Source organism: Micropterus dolomieu, linkage group LG21 (assembly GCF_021292245.1).
Source record: "Micropterus dolomieu isolate WLL.071019.BEF.003 ecotype Adirondacks linkage group LG21, ASM2129224v1, whole genome shotgun sequence".
Lineage (NCBI taxonomy): Eukaryota > Metazoa > Chordata > Actinopteri > Centrarchiformes > Centrarchidae > Micropterus > Micropterus dolomieu.
In genome coordinates, this window is record NC_060170.1 from 18529019 (window position 1) to 18549737 (window position 20719).

The 20719-nt window shown below is 40.7% G+C and overlaps 1 protein-coding gene across 3 annotated transcripts in view; it reads right to left on the reverse strand.

Annotated features, from left to right (window-relative positions):
- ipo11 (importin 11) overlaps positions 1-20719 on the reverse strand; it is a 164334-nt gene that overhangs the window by 102579 nt on the left and 41036 nt on the right. For 2 of the 3 annotated variants that reach the window (XM_046034992.1, XM_046034995.1), the window contains exons 13-15: positions 15280-15370; positions 14002-14049; positions 10863-10968 (exon numbers count right to left, since the gene is read on the reverse strand). In XM_046034992.1, coding sequence (XP_045890948.1) covers positions 10863-10968; positions 14002-14049; positions 15280-15370 — 245 coding nt within the window. Of the gene's footprint in view, positions 1-10862; positions 10969-14001; positions 14050-15279; positions 15371-19533; positions 19578-20719 lie in introns of all 3 variants that reach the window. The other variant, XM_046034993.1, reaches the window with a different exon arrangement.

The window sequence follows — 20719 nt, forward strand, 5'->3', positions numbered from 1 at the left end:
GAGAGTGGTGGCGTGTATGCATGTCTGTGACTGACCAATACAGAATATTTGCTTCAGCTGGGAGACTGCAGCTGGTAGTGTTATTATTGGTGTGCTGGCAAAATGGAAGAAAAGGATGGGAAGGCAGATGGAAGTAGGTTGACAGGGGTATTTTTCTGGCAGTCAAAGGTTAGACATGAGTCATCCACAGTAAACCTGTCTCCTACTCCATAAATTCACAAAGCTGTCAGAGACCCTGTTCATCTTTCTGGCAAACAGGGGAAATCCATGTGGACAAAATATGAAATAAATGAAAAGCAGAATCCCAATTTTACATCATCCTTGAACAAGTGGACACACTGTTTCTTCGCCTCTTCAGGGCAATGTGTTCAAAAACAGGTGGCTGGAGATGGCACAAGTCTAAGGCCTTTATGTGTTGCTTCTTATGTTTCATATTTAGTGTGTTTACATGAACAGAAATAATGTGGTTATTGCCATGTTTCTGTAATAACTTTCTGTCATAAATTGCAAAACCCATGTTCCTTAAACTTGATATTTTAAACTAAGGTAAAAAGTTCTTAGACGGACTATATGAGAGTCAACCCAGCTGTGTAAAAAAGGCTAATTTGTTCAGCTAGCATATACTGCAAAAGCCAACACAAATCCATCACCGATGGCAAATACTAGCAATAAGAGGACATTAAGTTTAACAGACCCAAAGCACAGAATAATTTTACAGGATCTATTGGTCACCCAGAAAAGGGACTGACATTGTTCTTTGGGCTAAGTGTTTCGCAGCCTTTTATGTTGGCAGCGTCTGACAGAAGAATGATGGACCCCAGTCTCTTTCTGTATCTCACTGTCTGTCTAGGTGACACAAAAGGCTCCCTCCGGCTAATCATGTGTTTTGTACGTGTGCATGTGTGTATATGTGCTTAGAGATGATGTCCTGTCATTTCTGCGCTCTCAGACATGATGACTCAACACAGGTATGACAACTGTTTCGGTTGAGACAGAGAAGGGAGGCAAAGATTGACAGCAAGTCAAAATCTAAGTATATATGCGGATACGTGTGTATTTACAGAATGTGTTTGTGTAGTCATGGCAAAAAGTGATAACCAACCTCTTTTTAAGGGAGCTTACTAGCAGCCCGAGGCTCAGCCTCAGGTTTAAGTCACACACACAATAGCTTTGCTGACAGATACGCTTATTAATATTTAGACGGTTTGTGCGTCATATTAGGTTTTAGACAGACTTAGCAGGGCTCAAGCTTAAAATCAGTGAAACCTCGAAGAGGCACAATGACAATATTGAAGCTCAATAGGGAAAAGATTACCAAACCTGCAAGCAAATAAGTAAACACACACACAGTTTGTACATGTACACTAAAGGATAATACCCAACAAGTTGTTCTTTCAAGGATTAAAATGGATGACGCACAGGCTAAGAACCACCTGACGTGAAGCAGAGGGTGATTTGCCTGGCTTGACTGGGAAAAAAGTCAAATTTGCTCCCTGTAGTAATATTGCCTGATTGTTGATGGAGATACGGGAACACTTACCACATTACCACAAACAGTCCCGGGAATTGATTCACAACTAGGACTGATGAGTATAATTGGGATCAATAAAATCTAAATGGTATCCTACCCTAGGGAAACAGCATGGTAACTGACACAGACAAATGGTGGGCCAAGAGGCATGCAGGCAGAAGAAAATCCTGCTGGTGTGGAAGCAGGGGGGTGCAGACCTCTAGTCCAAACCTCTAGTATTTTTGTTTTGTTTGTGTTTTTAAAATTGTACCTCTCCTGCTTAGCCTACGAATGTTGTTAATGTTCGGTATTTCATTGTTCTTTGTTATGTGAATCAACGAAGCAAGTTGTATTAAACGCTCCAACAGCCAGTCCCCAGAGGGCCAAGGAAGGCAGGCAGTGCAGCATGATCTGGGAATGCTCTGGTAACAGCGACAAATGTGCACCAGGCAAGTGTGTCGGCCAGAAAATCTGCTTTGAATGTGGCTTCTGGCAGATACCAATTTAGGAATTGTCCTTCTGCTTCTCGTGAGATATTGCCAAGTTGGGGAAATATTTCAGCCATGCCAGCTTCTGTTTTCGCTGGCTGTACTATGTTCACAGTGTTGAGAAAACTGCCACCATGGATTCATCTCAACATACTCGAGCATTTGGAAGACATCCAAAACACAACAGTTCATCAAACACACATAATACATACACAGATAAGAAACATTAAAAAAAATTACACCTTGCCCTTGTCTGTACACTCAGTGACAAGAACAATATAAGCCCTACTTGCACAAAAGTAGAGGGTCAACCCTGTTGATTAGAGTATATGGTGTTGCATAAACAGGTACATGCAAGTAAAATAAAATACAAAGAATAAAGTCCAACTGAAATTCAATTACATTTTGTCTGCTACAGCATAAACATCTGCTATATGAATCACTTATCTTGTGTTTTCCTGAGGAAAAAAAAAAAAAAAAAATCAAAAAACAAAAAGGGAGAATTGGATATTTTATCATATTTTGGTTTTTATGACTGCAGCCCATAGTTAATTCAACAGACTCCGTCTCTATAGATGGAGATATTAAATCGTACATAAAGCAATATCATCAGCGTTTTATCATAGGCAGAGCAGAAGGTCACAATGAGCCAGACAGCAGCCTGCTCCATAACACAAGAGCCACAGACTCTGAACAACCCACATTAGCTTTCCTGAAGTTTTCTTCTTAAACTTAAAAACAGGAACAAATGTCTTGTCCTCCACTTTAGCTTGTTAAACAAGCAACCAAACTTGCATTCACCAGGGGAAAGTGCATTGCTAAGGTCAGTCTGACATGTAGGCTCCATCGCAAGTTTGTTTACTTTGTGTCTCTGCCCTTACATGTAGCACCAGCACTTTGGCAACCTGCCAGCTGCTGTCAATCAAACAAACACAGACAGGCCCCTATCAGCCATCCGAGATGAAAAGCAGCATTTCTGATATCTCCCCCAAAACCTTTTTTCCATCTGTTTAATAATAACAAAACTATTAACCATACATTTAAAAAACATGGACATTGTTTTACTAAATATTTTCAGAAGGACTTTAAAGTGTTACCAAAAAAAAAAACAAACACAAAAAGTACTATCTTTGTGTGCCAAGAAGGATGATTCAAAGACTGCACATTTTTGGCATTTCAAAACACTTGAATAAAATAGAGATAAGTCAGGTGGTACAGGCTATTACAAGTAATCAGACGTCTACAATATAACAGTTAATGGTCTGGTCCCCACACTTCCCTGATATTAATCCACCTGAACACCTTTGGAATAAACTTGAAAGCAGCATCAGTAAAAAGGAACATCATCCTATAAACTTTAAGCAGTTGTGAAAAGCACTGGTGTCTGCAGGGTCAGCTTTGATGCTAAAGCACTACAGGTCCCTTGGTGAGTCACTGGCAGTGTGAAGTGTGAACGCTTTTTCAAATGTGGGCCACCACAGTATGGAACAGGGATTTGTAATTTGGTTGCTGAGTGAATATACTGTATATATTAATGTGATGTTCAGTTCTGCATATTTAAAATCTAAATTCGGCATATGGAGGGACAAAGTGTTCCTGTGCTGTTAAAGTGCTCCGACTGTGCTGACAAAGATGCTGCTTTGAAAAATAAGAAGTTTTGGACCAAATACACATGTATGAGGGAAACGGGTAGAAGAAATCCTGTACTGGTTGGGAGGTACCTGGTTAATTTAGTTGCTGGGTGATGGTGCATTGTGGTAAGATCGAAGAGCTCTAGTGATGATCTCATACAGCTGATTCTTTGAAAGTTTTTCCATTCTGGACAGTGATTGAGAATGTAAGAATTCTCTATGTAATGGCTTCATAAACTTGAATAGCAGGGTTGAGTTTTTTTCACATCTGAGGAACTATATTCCTGTGATTAATGCCCTCCTTCGGAAGTTGAGAACGACATTTAGAATCAGTGGGAGCTGAAAATCCACTTCAGCTCCAAGTAATATGTCATCATCTAAAGGACCTCTCTGTTGTTTTAAAAAGACATTATTTGACAGTTAAAGGATAAGTCTGGAATCATCTATTCATTATTAACTGAGGAGACTAAAACCAACAATTACCAAAACATCTAGTACGCGTTTAGCCACAGGCTGATGTCATGTATGCCTGGAACCAGACTGTTGCATTAGGTGACATCCTTCTATTGCCGTCAACACAGCAAGGACATTTTTTACTTCACTACTGCATTTTTTTTTTATTGTTATTTTTATCACTTTTAAGTGCAACTCTTCACAGGGAAGACATCAAGTTTGGGACTGAAACAAAATAGTGGGGAATTGTGATGTAGTTATTTCGGCATCAGTTTGATCCATTTATTGCAACTAAATCACAGCAAAACGTTTATTTTGGGTTCATACAGCTGTAGTAATGGCAGGTTGTGTTTATTCGCATTATCGGATTGTGAATTTAAAATTGTGTTGCAAAACCAGCATTAGGCCTACATGTGGCAAAAGTCTTGAGTCTAAGCCAACAGGATTTTTTATTGGGTTCTTTTATTGTTCTACTTTCCAATATTCATTTCCATTTTTTAGTTTCTCTATTCTGTTTCTCATCTGATATTGGGGCAGCAGAGTTAACAAATGTACAAGTGTGTCTGCATTGTGTGTGGACAAGAAACAGAAAGCATTGGAGGTGGCCTTTGGCAACATCCCTGTTTTGTTTGCTTATTTGGTTTTATTTCCCGGGATGCTCTTTATTCATGCACTCGCATCCTAGGGTGAGGCCTGACTGACATCCGTAGATATTGTATCTCGAAGAGTTCAGTTTGTTCAACTACAAACAGTCAAAATAAAAGTTGGAATATCAAAGGGAAAATAAGAGTCACGCAGTGTGGAGGTGAACTGAAATACAAACAAACAAAGCAATAAGGACCCAGGTACAAAGTGGAGGGGTTATTCACAGGTGCACTGTGTGGGAGCAGAGCCACAGTGACATCAGGGCGCCTGCACTCTGACGTCAGCGCCAACCCGAGTGGCTGACTTCTGAGTGCTGCAGGCTTTTTGTTTTGATTGTCTTGGGGTCTGTGAGTACAGGGCACTTCTTTGTTCTTCATATCACTCTCACTACCTCGCCTCTGGCCACTCTTCCTCTGTCCCCATCACTTTTCTAATGCATTCATCAATCCTCTCAATTTTTACTGTTACTGCATCTGACTGTCTTTAGATAGGGGTGGAAATTAACTTTTTAGCTCACCTGCCAAATGAACATAAACAACAACCAATGAACGCCCCTAATCCGTGTGTTACACTATTTTAGATCCCTGGGTACAGCGGGGACCAATTTAAGTGCGACACACAACAAAAAACAAAGCTGATCTGCTGTTCTCTTTTCAACATTCGCTCGGTATCTCACTATGGGGGTACGCCCCTCTGCGTAGCACTCAGAAGCCCAATACCAATACGCCAGCCCCACTGGCTGGCAGTCGTGACGACTGCATCAGGAAGAGGGACGTCCTCTCCCTATAAAATGGATGACACAGAGTCATAAGCTCATTCAAAAACCTCTTCTCGCTTTTCACTCAGAAAGCTAGACATCTCAACGCGACTGCCAACATGAACATTAGCTTAACTGTCCACAGATTGAGCTAACCACTCAAATCAGCTCTGATACGAGAGCGCCATGGTAACAGGTATGGGGGGGGGGAGGTATTTCATACTCACCCGGACCGGTTGGCGCTCTCGGCCTGGCCCATCATTCATTATCGATTATTCTTATAATAAATGTCAAATCATTTTAAGGCAGATTTTTGCTCCTGAGTGAAAGTTGAAGAAACCAGATGGTTAATTGTGGTTTTAAACTATTTTATGGACAGAAAAAACACTTAATGCCAAACAGTGGATCCAGTGTTTCCCATACGTTCATTTTGTTGTGGTTGAGCCAGTGTGGATTTGTTCATTTTATATCAAATAAATTTGGAGACTCCAAATTCCTTCTCTCTCCCAGAGAGAAAGAGGAGGGGAGTTGAGATATCAACCCTAAACAGACAGCTGAAGAGACCCCAAAGGAGGGGGTTGAAAGGTTTGCTTTCCCTAAGCGCTGTTTCTGGGCAGTTCGATCGTAAAACTGGCCACCTTTGGCAGCAGCCGGGATAAGGCTCAGTGCCTGACTGTTAAAATGACAAAGAAACACTAACCAGAAATTAGCTTTCATTGAACAGCCTATCAGAACTCTTTTGGAAAGAGGGCAGGAAACCCAAAACTGCCCCCACACACGTAACCATGGACAATGACCTCCCTCTTTGTTTAATTACCTCACATCAAAGGATATCCTCACTTTCACAGCCAGGCGTGAGAAACTCCAGAGGAGGACAGCCCTGAATTCCTTTGTGTAAACAAGGAGTACTGTCTCCTCAAAACTCAAAGTATTACCTTGTTTAATTAAATAATCTTTAAGTTACTTAACAGGTCTCTCCACTCCATTTGAGTAGTTATGTTACCATGTTGTTGTTGATATTGTTGTTGAAAAGAATCTAAATAAGTTAATTTTGCAGTGTTTTAATTTTCAGCAAGGATCCCTGATATTTCTTCATTTTATGTTGTAACCAATGCTTTGTTCCCAACACTTTCTGACACTTCCTTTAGAAATGATATGATAAAGAAATGTTATCCTATACTACTCGATTAATTTTCCAGCTCGAATTTCATGTTAAATAACTAAATTCCCCAGCTCCTGAGGAAAGGATTGTTGAAAAAATAATCAAAGCCATCTTCATGGAACCAGAGCTCCCCCAAGAGGACAAAATATGTATTACATGCCATCCTTCTGAAATGGCGTTTAATTTATAAATGTCACTCTGTATTTACCTATTCATAATCTGATGCCATTTGCGTATCTTGCTTATATTCTCTAAGTAAGAATGTGTAATAACCAATATTATCCAGGAAGCTAGTTAAGTTCCTCTCATCTGATGTGATTCCTAGGAAATGCTAACCTTTTAAGGTTTAACTACTGACAATTGTTTTCCTTTTTATCAAATGCTTAAAACTAAGAACGGTATAACCGTTTGATTGTGGGAAGATATTTGAGAAGATATTTGATTACAATACGCACAAACAGAGACATAGAGCTTTATTCGTCGAGGTAACTTACACTGCTCCCACCGAAGCCGGACCCATCCACGTGGGCTAACAAAGGACAATCAAACCTTTAACCCGAGCCAGGGTTGTAAAGGTCTTCCACTGCAAGTTTTCTTCAATAAGCCGACCAAGACGGACCTGCGGAGCAATTCCCTGGCAGAGAAAGCGACGGCTTTAAGCCGTCCTAACCGAGAATGCACGGAACTCCGCCAGCGTGAGGCCGCCGACCAGCAACCCAGCTGGGAGAAACGACAAGCAGTAAGACTAAAACCCTGCATTCTGTGATCAGTGATGTCCAATAGTCTGTTAATCCATTATCTTTAACCCTTAAAACTCTTAGCCAAATTTAAGTTAAATTAAATTTAAATTTAAGAGTTATTATAATAGCTTGCGTTTATTAGCGGCCCGTATGAATCAAATTTTCCCCACAAGAGAACCCAATTTACAATAGAACTCAACATTCTTGTTGTTTACATCATTTTATTTAGCCACTGCTTATTTCTTTCATGTGTATTTAACCGCATTTCTTTCACCTTAGTTGTCTAATAAATTTCACCGTAATCACAGGAACTGTATGTGTGTTGTCTAACTCCAAGTCCCTGTTACGAGGATTTACTCCTTTGATATGATCACTAGTGAATAATTGTATAATTTACCCAGAGGTCCGGAGACTCTGGGCGAATTGAATCTCTGGTGGTGCCCTATTTCGAGGAATAATGAATTAATATCGCCAAATATTCATTTTCATAAGTTTATTAAAAATCATTGTAGACCTGCTACAATTTATTTCCGCCACATATTGATTTTCGATTTTTATTTATTTATTTATTTTGCTAGGCCTATTTAAAGAGGTGGTATTATGCTTTTTGGCTTTTCTCCTCACCTTTATTGAGTTATTTATCTTTTTTGTGCATGTAACAGGTTTGCAAAGTGAAAAAGCCCAAAGTCCAGCCCAAAGGGAGTTCCCATCTCCCACAGAAAGCTCTGCTCTGAACCGCTTGAAAACAGCTTGTTTGTAGTCCAGCCCTTCACTTCCTTTACTTGTGACATCACAATGAAAACGAGTCATAAAGCTTGCCAAGCGGCTAGCGGGGTCAGGCACACCCTCAAACCAGGCTAGTCTGAGCGGAGGCCCTTTGGCTCGACTCGCCTTTGTTTGGTTTTCCATTGCAGAAATGTTTTTTTTTGTATCACCTCACCTCCGTCGAGGTCCCAAGTGAGCTGAGGGATACTAAGATCACACTACCTTGTTTCTTACTACCGGCCCTTCTCTGCTTCTGATTGGCTAATAATCCTTACCTGGGAACTGCGCATGTGCAACTCCCAACAAAGATTTTGTACAAGTAAGATGCATCACTCTGTAGCTCAAGACCGGAGCGTACAACACGTAGGGTGAAAAGAGGAGCTGCAGCAATGTGCAGTATGAGAACAATATGGTGTTTTTTGAAAATTAAACCATGTAAATCTGTTCTGGTACAACCCCTAATTAAGATTTTGAACCTGAAAATGAGCATAATACCACCTCTTTAAAATGGTACTTGATTGCAGAGCATTCACGCAGCACATCCCCTCTCCCTCTCTCTCTCTCCCTCTCCCTCTCTCACACAACGCTGCACAAATCTGTCCAACACAACGCTGTCGGACGCCCAGCTTAAAAAAATTTTATTAGCAAACATGTAAGGAGCCTAGCTAATAAGAAGAGCTAAGTTAACGTTAGAATACAGCTGGAGTAGGTCGAGGTTAGCACGTTGCTTATAGCTGGTGCGACAGTTACACTGTCATTCTGTGGGAAACACTGGGATCAAATCTGAGGTGAAAAAGTAAGTAAATTTCAATTAAGTAATTTTATTTTTTTCAGTCCCTTTTCCTCAACAAAGTTGATTTGTTCGTGATTCAAATTAATTAAATCAAACACTTACTAAACATTTGTTATATTATTGAGGAAAATTATATTGCAATAATTATCATGAGTGGCGCTTCACACACACACAACGGTTAAAAAAAAAAAAAAGAGAGAATTTCTTTTTATGATTTTTCACAGACATATAATATTGTCGAATACAAAAACGCCTCGCGCCAGAATTCCGGTACAGCGCCGGAGAACTTTAAGGGCCCGTGTCCACCAAAGCGTTTTTTTCTGAAGCCAGCTTTCTTCAATTCATTCCAATGGGAGCGCCGTGCTTTTACTAGGTGGTAAAAACGCCAGGAGTGTGACGAGGCGCTGAGCGTTTTTTCCGCGCTGGGCGCTGAGCGTTTTTTTACGGACGCCGAGAGTTGAAAAATGTTCAACTTTGCGCTCGTCACTGTCACTTTTTACCCAGCCGTCCAATCACAGTGCAGGAGGGGCGGGACAAACGCCGCACCGAGCACATCCGATCTTGAACGAAACAATGTGCCTACTCGCCGAGGTGTTTCCTCGCCCGCAAAATCTCATGAATCCACATATGGACAGTCTGTGCTCTCATGTTTCATCCTTCTCTTCATGCAGATCAAGGGCCAGAGCAAGTTGGCCTACATACTTTGTGGTGACATTTTTACATTCAGTAAAATTAAGTAGGCTACCCTAGTGGCAGCACATCGCCTCCACGGAAATTATGTATCATAGCAACCACAGCGTCTCGAAAAAAACCACTGCCCCTTCAAAACACACCCTAGCGCTCCCAGCTAGGCGTTTTCAGCTGGCAGAAAACGCTTTGGTGGACATGGACCCTAAGCCCTGAGTTATGGTGCACTTAGCTGCTTTTGCGGCATGTCATGTGGGTTTTTTAATGGTAAGGCTGTGGGGCAACATCCACTTGTCAGCCGTTTTATGAAGGGCGCTCGCCGTCTGCGACCAGTGTCCAAACAGCTCGCCCCATCGCGGGACTTGTCGACTGCTTTGGATGCGCTGTCTCAACCCCCCTTTGAGCCTTTGGATCAAGTTGATCTGAAAGTGCGCTTAAGACAACTCTTTTGTTGGCCCTTGTATCTGCTAAGCAGTTTAGCAATGTTTATGCATTTTTGGTGCAGATTTTGAGATTATATATAGCATATATATTAACTGTTGCTCAGTTGAGATTTGTAGAGTTTGACTGCTGCTTGTAGAATGACTGTGTGAATACAAGCGGCAGTTGTAAATGTGACCTTGACAGACACTGACTCAAAGAATCAGTTGGCTGCTTGTGAGTCTTTCGGCATGCACTGACTGTGCTGCTGACTGTAATCAATAGCTGGACAGAGGTGAGAGCTGAACAGTCAATTAGCTTGAGTTACACTGAAAGGAATGTTAACTATGGATTGAGTCAGACACCAATACTGTCTGAAAGTGCTTTTAAAAAGAGACATACTCAATAGTCATCACCTTCCTAACAGTGATGCATTTAAAAATAATACTGCATAGTAAGAGGTAGAGTAAATTATTGAACACTTGTACAATATAATGTAACTCAAATCAATAACCCTGCAATACAAATCACTTTACATTTTTGTTGAGATTCTATCAGACAGGAGGTGACTCAAATCTGGTTATTTCTAAAGTCGTGGCAAAAATCATTTTAGCTGTTCTGTAATGTTGATCATACACTAGTAATATAAAATAAAAAAATTGAAAGCTAAAAGGTGACAGCTAAAACTCAACTTTAATTTGTGTTCTTTATGATACGGTAAAATATAAAATATTAAGACAAAATTAAATTAAACATGCTGACAAAGATGTGCAAAAGTTGCAAAAGAAATGCAACCCTCCTAACATAATACCTGTGATGGCTGACTTGCAGCTCTCCAAGAAGCTGATTCTTGAACCACTGGTCAAAGTCCACGTTGTCAAACAGCTCATAGGCTGCCAGTCCCACTGCATTGTATACTGTAAACAAAACAACCACAATAAAACTCAGAAAATCCTCCTCATAGAGTCAGTGTTCGAACAGGATTGCAAAAATTAAACTAAAAAGCGCAGTACACAAAAAAGCATTTAGTATGAGCAGTCTAAGTTATGAAAGAAATTTAAAAAAGAGATACAAAAGTCCCATTGAAAAAACAATGGCTTATGGTCCTGTAATGAGTTGGAGAACACAAGTTGAGTCATTCATGTCACTGGTTACCTTTACAAGGAAATTACTACATTTTGTCACTACAGCATGTTCTTGTTTGAGGGTCTAAATATTTTAGTCTCATAGCACAATGCACGACTTGTCAGGTTTTATTTCAGCATTGAAATGTGATCGATTTGCTGGTCGGCGAGCTCAGTGACCGTCAGGCTGTGATCAGGGGTAAATCAGTTATCGATCGCCGGTCGCCAGTCATTATGTGTGAACTACTCAACAACGCATCAAAACATCTCCCTGACACATCGCACAGGGCAGCCAGATATCTAGCATGCCAAATATCTGGATCTATGTTTTCTTGACAAAACGTGGTTTAGAGACCAACGTCGGGTGACACAGCCTTTGTCAGCTTGTGTAGTGTGTGACCCCCCTGTCACCGATCAGTCACATAGTGTGAACACCACAATGACTTCAGACTCCCGTCACAAGACGGCAAATTGTGTAGTCTGAACAGCACGGCCATTGGCCGACGCTGAAAGTCATTAATCAATTAATCTTCAAGTCAGTAGTCTGCACGAGCCTTAAGTTGCAACAAAACAGTGTCAGTCTCCGCACTTGGCATACTCCAGAGCCTCCTTGTGAGCTTCTGTTGCTGTTGGGGGTTTTACTTGTGGACTGATGAGGGGAAATTCCAGAAACATGGATAATATTTTGGGAAGTATGAAAGATACAAACACTAACACAAAAATAATTCCATTAACTGTTGCTCAATAATCCCGTCCATAAACTAAGATGAATCTGCTATAGTTGTGTCTTTCAAATATGCAATCCAATCAACACCAACATAAAACAAACTAAAAGCAATTTTAGCTACAGTATGTTGTTGGCAAGTATATCAGGAATAGGGGCAAAACCGAGCAACACGACTAAAAAGTGCTTTTCAGGAAGATATTGGCAACATGTAGGGGAGTGCACTAAAAAGTCAACAGAAAAAAAAAAGATGAGATTAGAAAAAAGTGAAACTTTTCCCATTACTTTAATTCTCAGGTCTGCAAGGCTGGCACTGGGCATGAGTATATAGGGATCTACAGTGTGTGGCGAGCATGTTTGAGAGAGAAAAGCCATAGCAGAGATAGAAAGTGTGAGATATAAAATACTGTAGGTGTCTCAGCGAAATGATCCAAAATCTTATGGCGCAGCTAAACACCTCTCAGACATATTTTCTCTCATTTATCATGACAAAAAGATGGATGGATGAATGGACCAGCCAGAAAAGATGGATAGTCCAAATGTGCAGAAGCAGTGGTCTTGGTCCTTATCACAAAAACCAAAGCTATGAGGAGCTACTATTTATAGATAATAAAACAATAAAAGTGACAGGAAATTGGAAACGAGTTCCGTGCATATACCTTTTGCTTCCCTTCTTCCTTGGAGGGAAGACCATAGTCAAAAGGCAGGATCTTCACTATTCTTCTTCTCTTTGTTTGTATTTTGATTATCGCATTTTGTTCCGTTGTTTATAGTGTCCTATATTTGTTTGAGGTAAAGTACAGTTATTTCCTGGTCTACAGCACAGCTATATTATCCTGGCTCCCTAAAATGAGACATTCATAAGTTTTTATTTTGTTTTTAGTTGTCCAAAAAGGCCTCTCAGAGGTCTAATGTTATAATAAAAAATCTGCACCCATTTAGCTCTTCAACCAGCTTTGGCACTCGCAGCCAAATCTATCTGCCACTGCTGCTACCACAGTACAGCTTCATCATCCAGTGATGTCTCCTGTTTTATCAACACTGTCAACTGACTGCTGAGATCTTGACGGGCATCCAGCTTTAACAGAGGCCCTGCTAGCAGGCAATCCCAACTGTCTGTGATTTACTTGCATATGCTATAAAACCAGCAGCCCTGACCTGCCAAAGGGTTATAAATACTAAAAGGAGGTGGAGAGAGTAAAAAGAGAGGGTGTAAGAAAGACAAAGGGCGGGGGGGACAATATGTCCATGGACAGGGTAGATTAAGTGAGTGAGAGAGCAGTATAGGAAAAACTATTCCAATGTCTGTTTAACCCTAGTTCACACTACACGTTTTTTAGCCCCAGCAACCGTCAGGCTGTGATCAGGGGTAAATCATAACTACTCAAGGACGCGTCAGAACGGCTCCCCGATACATTTCTGACACATCATCGACATCTGCCAGATATCGCACATGCCAAATATCTGTAGGAGTCGGCCGACTCGACATCCACATCCAGCCAATGAGAGCAGGCAGCTACTTTTTCACTGCAAAACACTTTTTACTCACCTCCAGTTCTCTCTGTAGCTCAGTTAATCCCTGCTACCTGCGTGTACTAATCCATTCTTTCAACCATATTCTTTGTCTTTATAATTGGTATCTTATATACCTATAATAACAAACAGCTGTTTCGTCTGTAGGTTTGCGTCATTTCCAGTTTCACATTTCACGTGTGCTTTCTTGACAAAACGTGGTTTGGAGACTAGCGTCGGGTGACAGAGCCACTGTCAGCTCGCGTAGTGTGTGACCCCCTGTCACAGACAACGACTTCAGACTCCCGTCACAAGATGGCAAATTGTGTAGCGTGAACAGCAGAACGCTGAAAGTCGTGTAGTCTGCACGAGCCTTTATCCTGCTTTCCCTGTTCATTTTGTTTGCATTGTTTGGTACTGTGATTGGAGATTTACAACAAAGCAAATTGGAAAACATTCATAAAAATAGTACTGTTAGCTAAATCAGACTTTGGCATTGTTAAGAGTCTAGATTAGTCAATTTATACACCTGGCATGACGGATTATCGCAGTTATTGAACCAGCAAGAGAAGGTGAAGCTTTTGTCTCACCTGCATCCTTCAGTAGCAACTGAACCGGGTCTTCCACATTGGTTGGGCCTGAAAAGACAGATACATACTGTGGATGTAACATCAGTGACATAACAGACTGCATTTTTGTTCTAACTGTGCATAAAGATCAAACATGTTTCAATAATAAGATCTGTAGGATTTAACGGACCCAGTGAACACATCATAATACAGGCCTGGACTCCACTTTATCAGTCTCAGGGGGATCTGTTCTCACCCTCTCTATTAGTCCTTGTTGTGTACTCAGGCCTCAAAATCAATAGCTGCCTCCCTTCAACCATAGAATTACCCAATCTGGCGTCTTCCTTGCTCCAGGAGAACCCATTTCCACAATGTCACTTGAAAACAAAAGCAGCTTGGGAGACAGGCTGGAAGCAGACCCTGTAATCTGCCTGTTTGAGCAATGGCGCCACTAATTCAGCAACTGAACAAAAGCTACATGCCAGTACCACCAGGGGACCAGCGGCAGTGAGGTGCTTGTGTGTACACGTGACTGACTAAGGAGTTGAGAGTGGTTGTAATGGTGGAGGTCGTCACCAGTGAACTTGATGCTGTAATGCCTATAGATTGCATGTCACACATACTGTGAGTGCTAAAGGCAAAATAAATAAACCTACATGCTTTGCTGATTTGTGATATATGAAATACGCATCACTTACTCAGAGGCAAGCCTACGTTTCATGATGAGAAACCGAGTCTGAAATCTAACGCCCATTTTGTGTTGCAGGGGAACTGATGCATACTGAATGTGCAGTGCAAGGAAAGTCATTTTATCTGTATAGCAGCTTTAGAACACAAAGGGAAGTCAAAGCACTATGCTTAAGGAGCATCAAGAAAAAAAGTAAATATTTGAAAGTGGGATAAAATATATTAAAAATGGGACACATATAAGACCTCTCAGTATAACACAATAAAACGCAACAGCATCACAAACAGCCTTTAAAATGACTATATAAAAAAGCATGGTGGTATTTGAAGCTTCCGTAATTGGTCATTCCAGAAGGCGCTTCCCATAGTCAAATACCGAGAAAAGTTTGGAAGAGAACATGAACTCAGTTGCCAGTTTATTCAGTACACCTAGCTAAAACATTTGCTTTCTAATACAGCTTTGCAATAAATCTTACCTTAATGAAGGTTATTAATGTGTTCAATTTTAAAGAGTTTTCCTTCCTTCCTTGAAAGAATATTAAAAGGTTTGTTGAAAAGAGAGCAGACTGTACTTCTGGCATCTAATAATATTTGAATTGACATTTAACTAACCTTGGAGATTCTGAACCATATCCAGCAGCACCGGTGTCAGTGTCTGGCTGTAGTTGTGGAAGATGTCCAAGAACAATACTTCTGTACAAGGCTAAAAGAGAGAAAGCAGACGAGACAAGAAGGAAGACTGTTAATTGGCACAATAGATGACTGTATGAGGAAGTCACTACAAACATTCATTTGTTTGTATTTCTCCCTGTATCAAAGCACTCCTCTTTCTTAGCAGCCAGCTCTGGTTTTGTTGATGTGAGTGGGAATATCACATGAACAAGTGACGCAAACAAAAATGTATACAAAGAGTGTGCGCAAGAACACACGTGGGAACAAATGGCAAACAATGCCTTCAGCTCCCGGCTCAATAAAAAGTAAATGTGACATTGTCAAGGGATTTTTGTGTGCCTGTGTGTGTCTGCATGGGTGTGTTCAAATAGAGAAAAGGTAGTCCACCAACCTTCAGTTGTTAATTGATTTTAGACACAAAATAAATTTTAATATAAAAAAAGGTGCTTCAGTATATGCACACATATGTGTGACATTTCACAGCATGTAGTATAACTTTTGTGCTCTGGCACGAGGTCAGAGGTTTAACAACACTTCTAAATAGCCAGTCCAGCACAAACCCCTTGTTCAGCTGAAAATATAGACAGGCGGTAGAATTGATAGGGGAATGTCATCTGCAGTCAGTCATTAGAATTGGTGACCATGGAAGGAATTGACATTTGATTCATGAACAATCCTGAGTAGGGCTGAACGATTTTGGAAATTAATCTAATTGTGATTTTTTTTTATAAATATTGCAATTTAATATGCGATTAAATTTTAAGCACTTTACCTTATTACTACCTTATTCAAAACGGTCTAGCAATCAGTTTATAGTATGACCAACTCAATATTAGATAGATTAAACATACACTGTTCCTTTCTTGTGGGTCAGGCCTGGGTTATGATGAAATTAGGTGATGTGTGAATTGCATGAATTATTATTTTGAGCAATGGTGTAGAAGAAATATATGAGAAAGATAATTTGAGAGTCAAGTCATGGCATTAAATACTATAATATCATCAGGTAGGCCTACCTACAGAAAACAAGAACAATTTAACTCACCACAGTGTTATAGGCTACAGTAAGCGCTCAATACAAAGCCCACAGTTCAAACACCAATTAATGAGTCCTTATATCTCAGGTCAAATATCCTAGGGGTCCATCTTTTTATATCCCAGTAAGGAAAAAAAAAATCAAAAGTTGGCCAACGAAAAGTGTTTAAATGACAAGCTTAGTAATTCTCCGACAATACCAGAGTTTCCCTGCAGCCTCCGAGCGAACTGGCTGTAACTCAGGACAGACTGGGACTGTTTCGGACTTGTGAATTTGGTTTCAAACGCCATTACATATTTCCTGAGCTGACTGGTGGCTGTGTGTGTGACACAGGCGCTGATCACCACAATACGCTTACCTTACTACACGTGTCTTTCTGTTTTTTCCTGTCCGTCAAAGCAGTGTATGGCCCGACAATTTCACCCACCACCACCAAGTTACCCACTGGTGGTGGGTGCTACTTTCATTCCCATTGTGACACTAAAGTTTCTGTAGTGTCAGCTTCTGTCAAGCTTAAGGACATTACACAACAAGTCAAGGTAAAGCGTAATATGCCAAGTTGATGCTTCCTCTGCAGACTTGTTTACTCTTGACTGACAACTAATGACTGGTCTCCCTTGCAAAAGAGATTTTTAATCTCAATGGGTTTTTTCCTGGTTAAATAAAGGATAAATAAATGAAAATCCCAAATTCAGTAACCCCCGAAAATTAGAATATTACTTAAGACCAATACAAAAAAAGGATTTTTAGAAATGTTTGCCAACTGAAAAGTACGAGCATGTACAGCACTCAATACTTAGTTGGGGCTCCAACTTTTGCCTGAATTACTGCAGCAATGCAGCGTGGCATGGAGTCGATCAGTCTGTGGCACTGCTCAGGTGTTATGAGAGCCCAGGTTGGTCTGATAGTGGCCTTCAGCTCTTCTGCATTGTTGGGTCTGGCGTATCGCATCTTCCTCTTCACAATACCTCATAGATTTTCTATATGGTTAAGGTCAGGCGAGTTTGCTGGCCAATTAAGAACAGGGATACCATGGTCCTTAAACCAGGTACTGGTAGCTTTGGCACTGTGTGCAGGTGCCAAGTCCTGTTGGAAAATGAAATGCATCTCCATAAAGTTGGTCAGCAGCAGGAAGCATGAAGTGCTCCAAAACTTCCTGGTAGACGGCTGACCTTGGACCTCAGAAAACACAGTGGACCAACACCAGCAGATGACATGGCACCCCAAACCATCACTGACTGTGGAAACTTTACACTGGACTTCATGCAACGTGGATTCTGTGCCTCTCCTCTCTTCCTCCAGACTCTGGGACCTTGATTTCCAAAGGAAATGCAAAATTTACTTTCATCAGAGAACATAACTTTGGACCACTCAGCAGCAGTCCAATCCTTTTTGTCTTTAGCCCAGGCGAGACGCTTCTGACGCTGTGTCTTGTTCAAGAGTGGATTGACACAAGGAATACAACAGCTGAAACCCATGTCTTGCATACGTCTGTGCGTGGTGGTTCTTGAAGCACTGACTCCAGCTGCAGTCCACTCTTTGTGAATCTCCCCCACATTTTTGAATGGGTTTTGTTTCACAATCCTCTCCAGGGTGCGGTTATCCCTATTGCTTGTACACTTTTTTCTACCACATCTTTTCCTTCCCTTCGCCTCTCTATTAATGTGCTTGGACACAGAGCTCTGTGAACAGCCAGCCTCTTTAGCAATGACCTTTTGTCTCTTGCCCTCCTTGTGCAAGGTGTCAATGGTCGTCTTTTGGACAGCTGCCAAGTCAGCAGTCTTCCCCATGATTGTGTAGCCTACAGAACTAGACTGAGAGACCATTTAAAGGCCTTTGCAGGTGTTTTGAGTTAATTAGCTGATTAGAGTGTGGCACCAGGTGTCTTCAATATTGAACCTTTTCACAATATTCTAATTTTGTGAGATACTGATTTGGGGGTTTTCATTAGTTGTCAGTTATAATCTTCGAAATTAAAAAGAATGAATACTTGAAATATATCAATCTGTGTGGAATGAATGTATACATTATACAAGTTTCACTTTTTGAATGACATCTGAAGTGATGAAACTAAGTACAACGGGGTTAAACAGTGAGATGAGATGGGGAAATAAATGACGGATAGACAGAAAAAAATAAGACACTGGATAAGAGATTATGTCATGACTCACAGCTCAACAGCTGAAGATAAGCCACTGCAAACTAAATAGACCACAGAGACAGGATCTAAAGACCTGGGTACCACAAACTGTTTAATGTAGACAAACTTCTCAGGGCCACCACATAAAACACTGCTTTTGATTGTCTTTTTTTGTTGTTTTTTTTAAATGGCACACACTTAACAATAGGAGCGTGACGAGATCTCATGTTAGGAACTGTCTCACCTTATTAGCATTACAGAGTGTGAGGGAAAAATTAGCATGGAAGATTGCAGCGTATTATTGCGATCGGCACAAGTGCCTGTGTCACACACAACACGCACACCAGGGAATATCTGAGGTGGAATTTAGTGCATTTTATTCATTTAGTGCATACATTTCCAAGTGGCTGATAAAATATCTTAGTGGCAGACAAAAGAATACTTGAAGAAAAGTTCATTTCGGACATTGTAAGCAATATTTCAAAATGCACCTGCATTGTTACGCATTTTGTGACTTTCAGTTAAATATTTTGTCATTGAAGATTTCTTAAAAACAGATTTAAAATATTGTCTCGTCTCATGAGCTAAGTGTATCATCACAACTATACTAACAAATATTTGACAAGTAATATTACAGCAGTTCCATTAACAAATTATTTTTATGGTTCGTTTAATCTACATTTTTCTAGTTTCAAAATTGAACTTCAGCACTGCGTTTTGTTTTTTTGCCTTGCAGAAAACGTAAACTTTAATCTTGGCAAACTAGACATTTGACAAATGGTGTCTGGCTTGAAACACAGGGAACAGATTAAGTTTCTTTTTAGCAACATTCCTCTTCTTACTGTTCCTAGATGCTGTCAAGCTAGGGGTGCCAGCTGAGGACTGTGTCTACAACTATCATCAACAAACCCAGAAGTATTTGAAATCCTGCTGCCTCTAAAACATAGAGGAGCACTCTCTGTTCGAGTTTAATTAATGTGAAATTTTTTAGTGTGTGTGCGTGTGTGTCTTTACTTACCCGCAGACTGTATTTCCAAGAGTCACCACCTGTTTCTTCAACAGCTGGAAGAGAAAAGAAGAGTGTGAGAGCTATGAGTGGGTGTCTATGTAGGAATGACTACAAGAAGGAACTCCTGAACACTGAAATCCTGAACTATTATATTCCTGTCTGACTGTAGAACTGAATTAAAATATTAACACTAATGCATTGGGCCCTTGGTCTTGGCTTTATAAAGTGTTGTGTCTGAGTTGTCAGTGTCATTGCATCAAAGTCTGAGAGGGCACTGGGCTGCAAGGAAAATCAAATCTCTTACTGACATCTCAATCGCTGCCATAGCTAGAACCAAGTTCTCGCTCCCTCTAATCTATTTTAATTTGCACTTTTCCAATGGGCATGCACATTAGCATTGTATAAAACATGTAGCTGTGTAGAGTTGTTTGACTGTGCAGACTATAACAAACAAATAATAATTCAAATCATTATTAGGGCTATTATTTATGTACTCGATGCCTAACATTGAAAACAGCATTAACACTACATCGATTCAATAAACGATACATTCTGGTGAAGCTTGCACCCTAAATCGACATTGCTGATTCATGAATTGTAGTGGCTAAACCTCGCTGTTCTGGACTTCACCAACATGCCTGTTACCTCAGCCAGTCTGCAGGTCCAGATAAGTCTGGACATTTGGATTCAGCCTGTGTATCTGGGGATGTGCTATTACCAAAGCTCTCAGGGTCCTCTTCCCACATTGCCAGCTCTTCCTCTGTGAGAAGGAAGTAGTGTGAGACGAGCCGGCGCCCAATCTCCGTCAGTGTTGGGTGTGTGAAGAATGCTGTCTTGATCTTGTGAGCCTCCAGACTCTCTGGTTTACTGTCTGGGGGAGGGAAGGAGGGAGAGGAAAAGAGAGAAAAAAGAAAGAAAGAAGAAAAGAGATGTTTTATTATCCATTAATCTGTCAAACAGTCTAACGTGTAATTTATACTTCTGCATCAAATCGACGGCGTAGCCTCTGCATAGCCCCGTACCCTACACCGTCGTCTATGCTGTGGCCTGATGTGCACCTCTTCAAAAATGTAACCCCTCCCGCAAAATCACAAATGTTCACATTATACCACCCTGTGAAAGCAGGTTTTAATGACCACGAACATTCTTATTATTGTTTTTAAGTATGCTTTGCACCTGCCTCGGAATTCTCTTC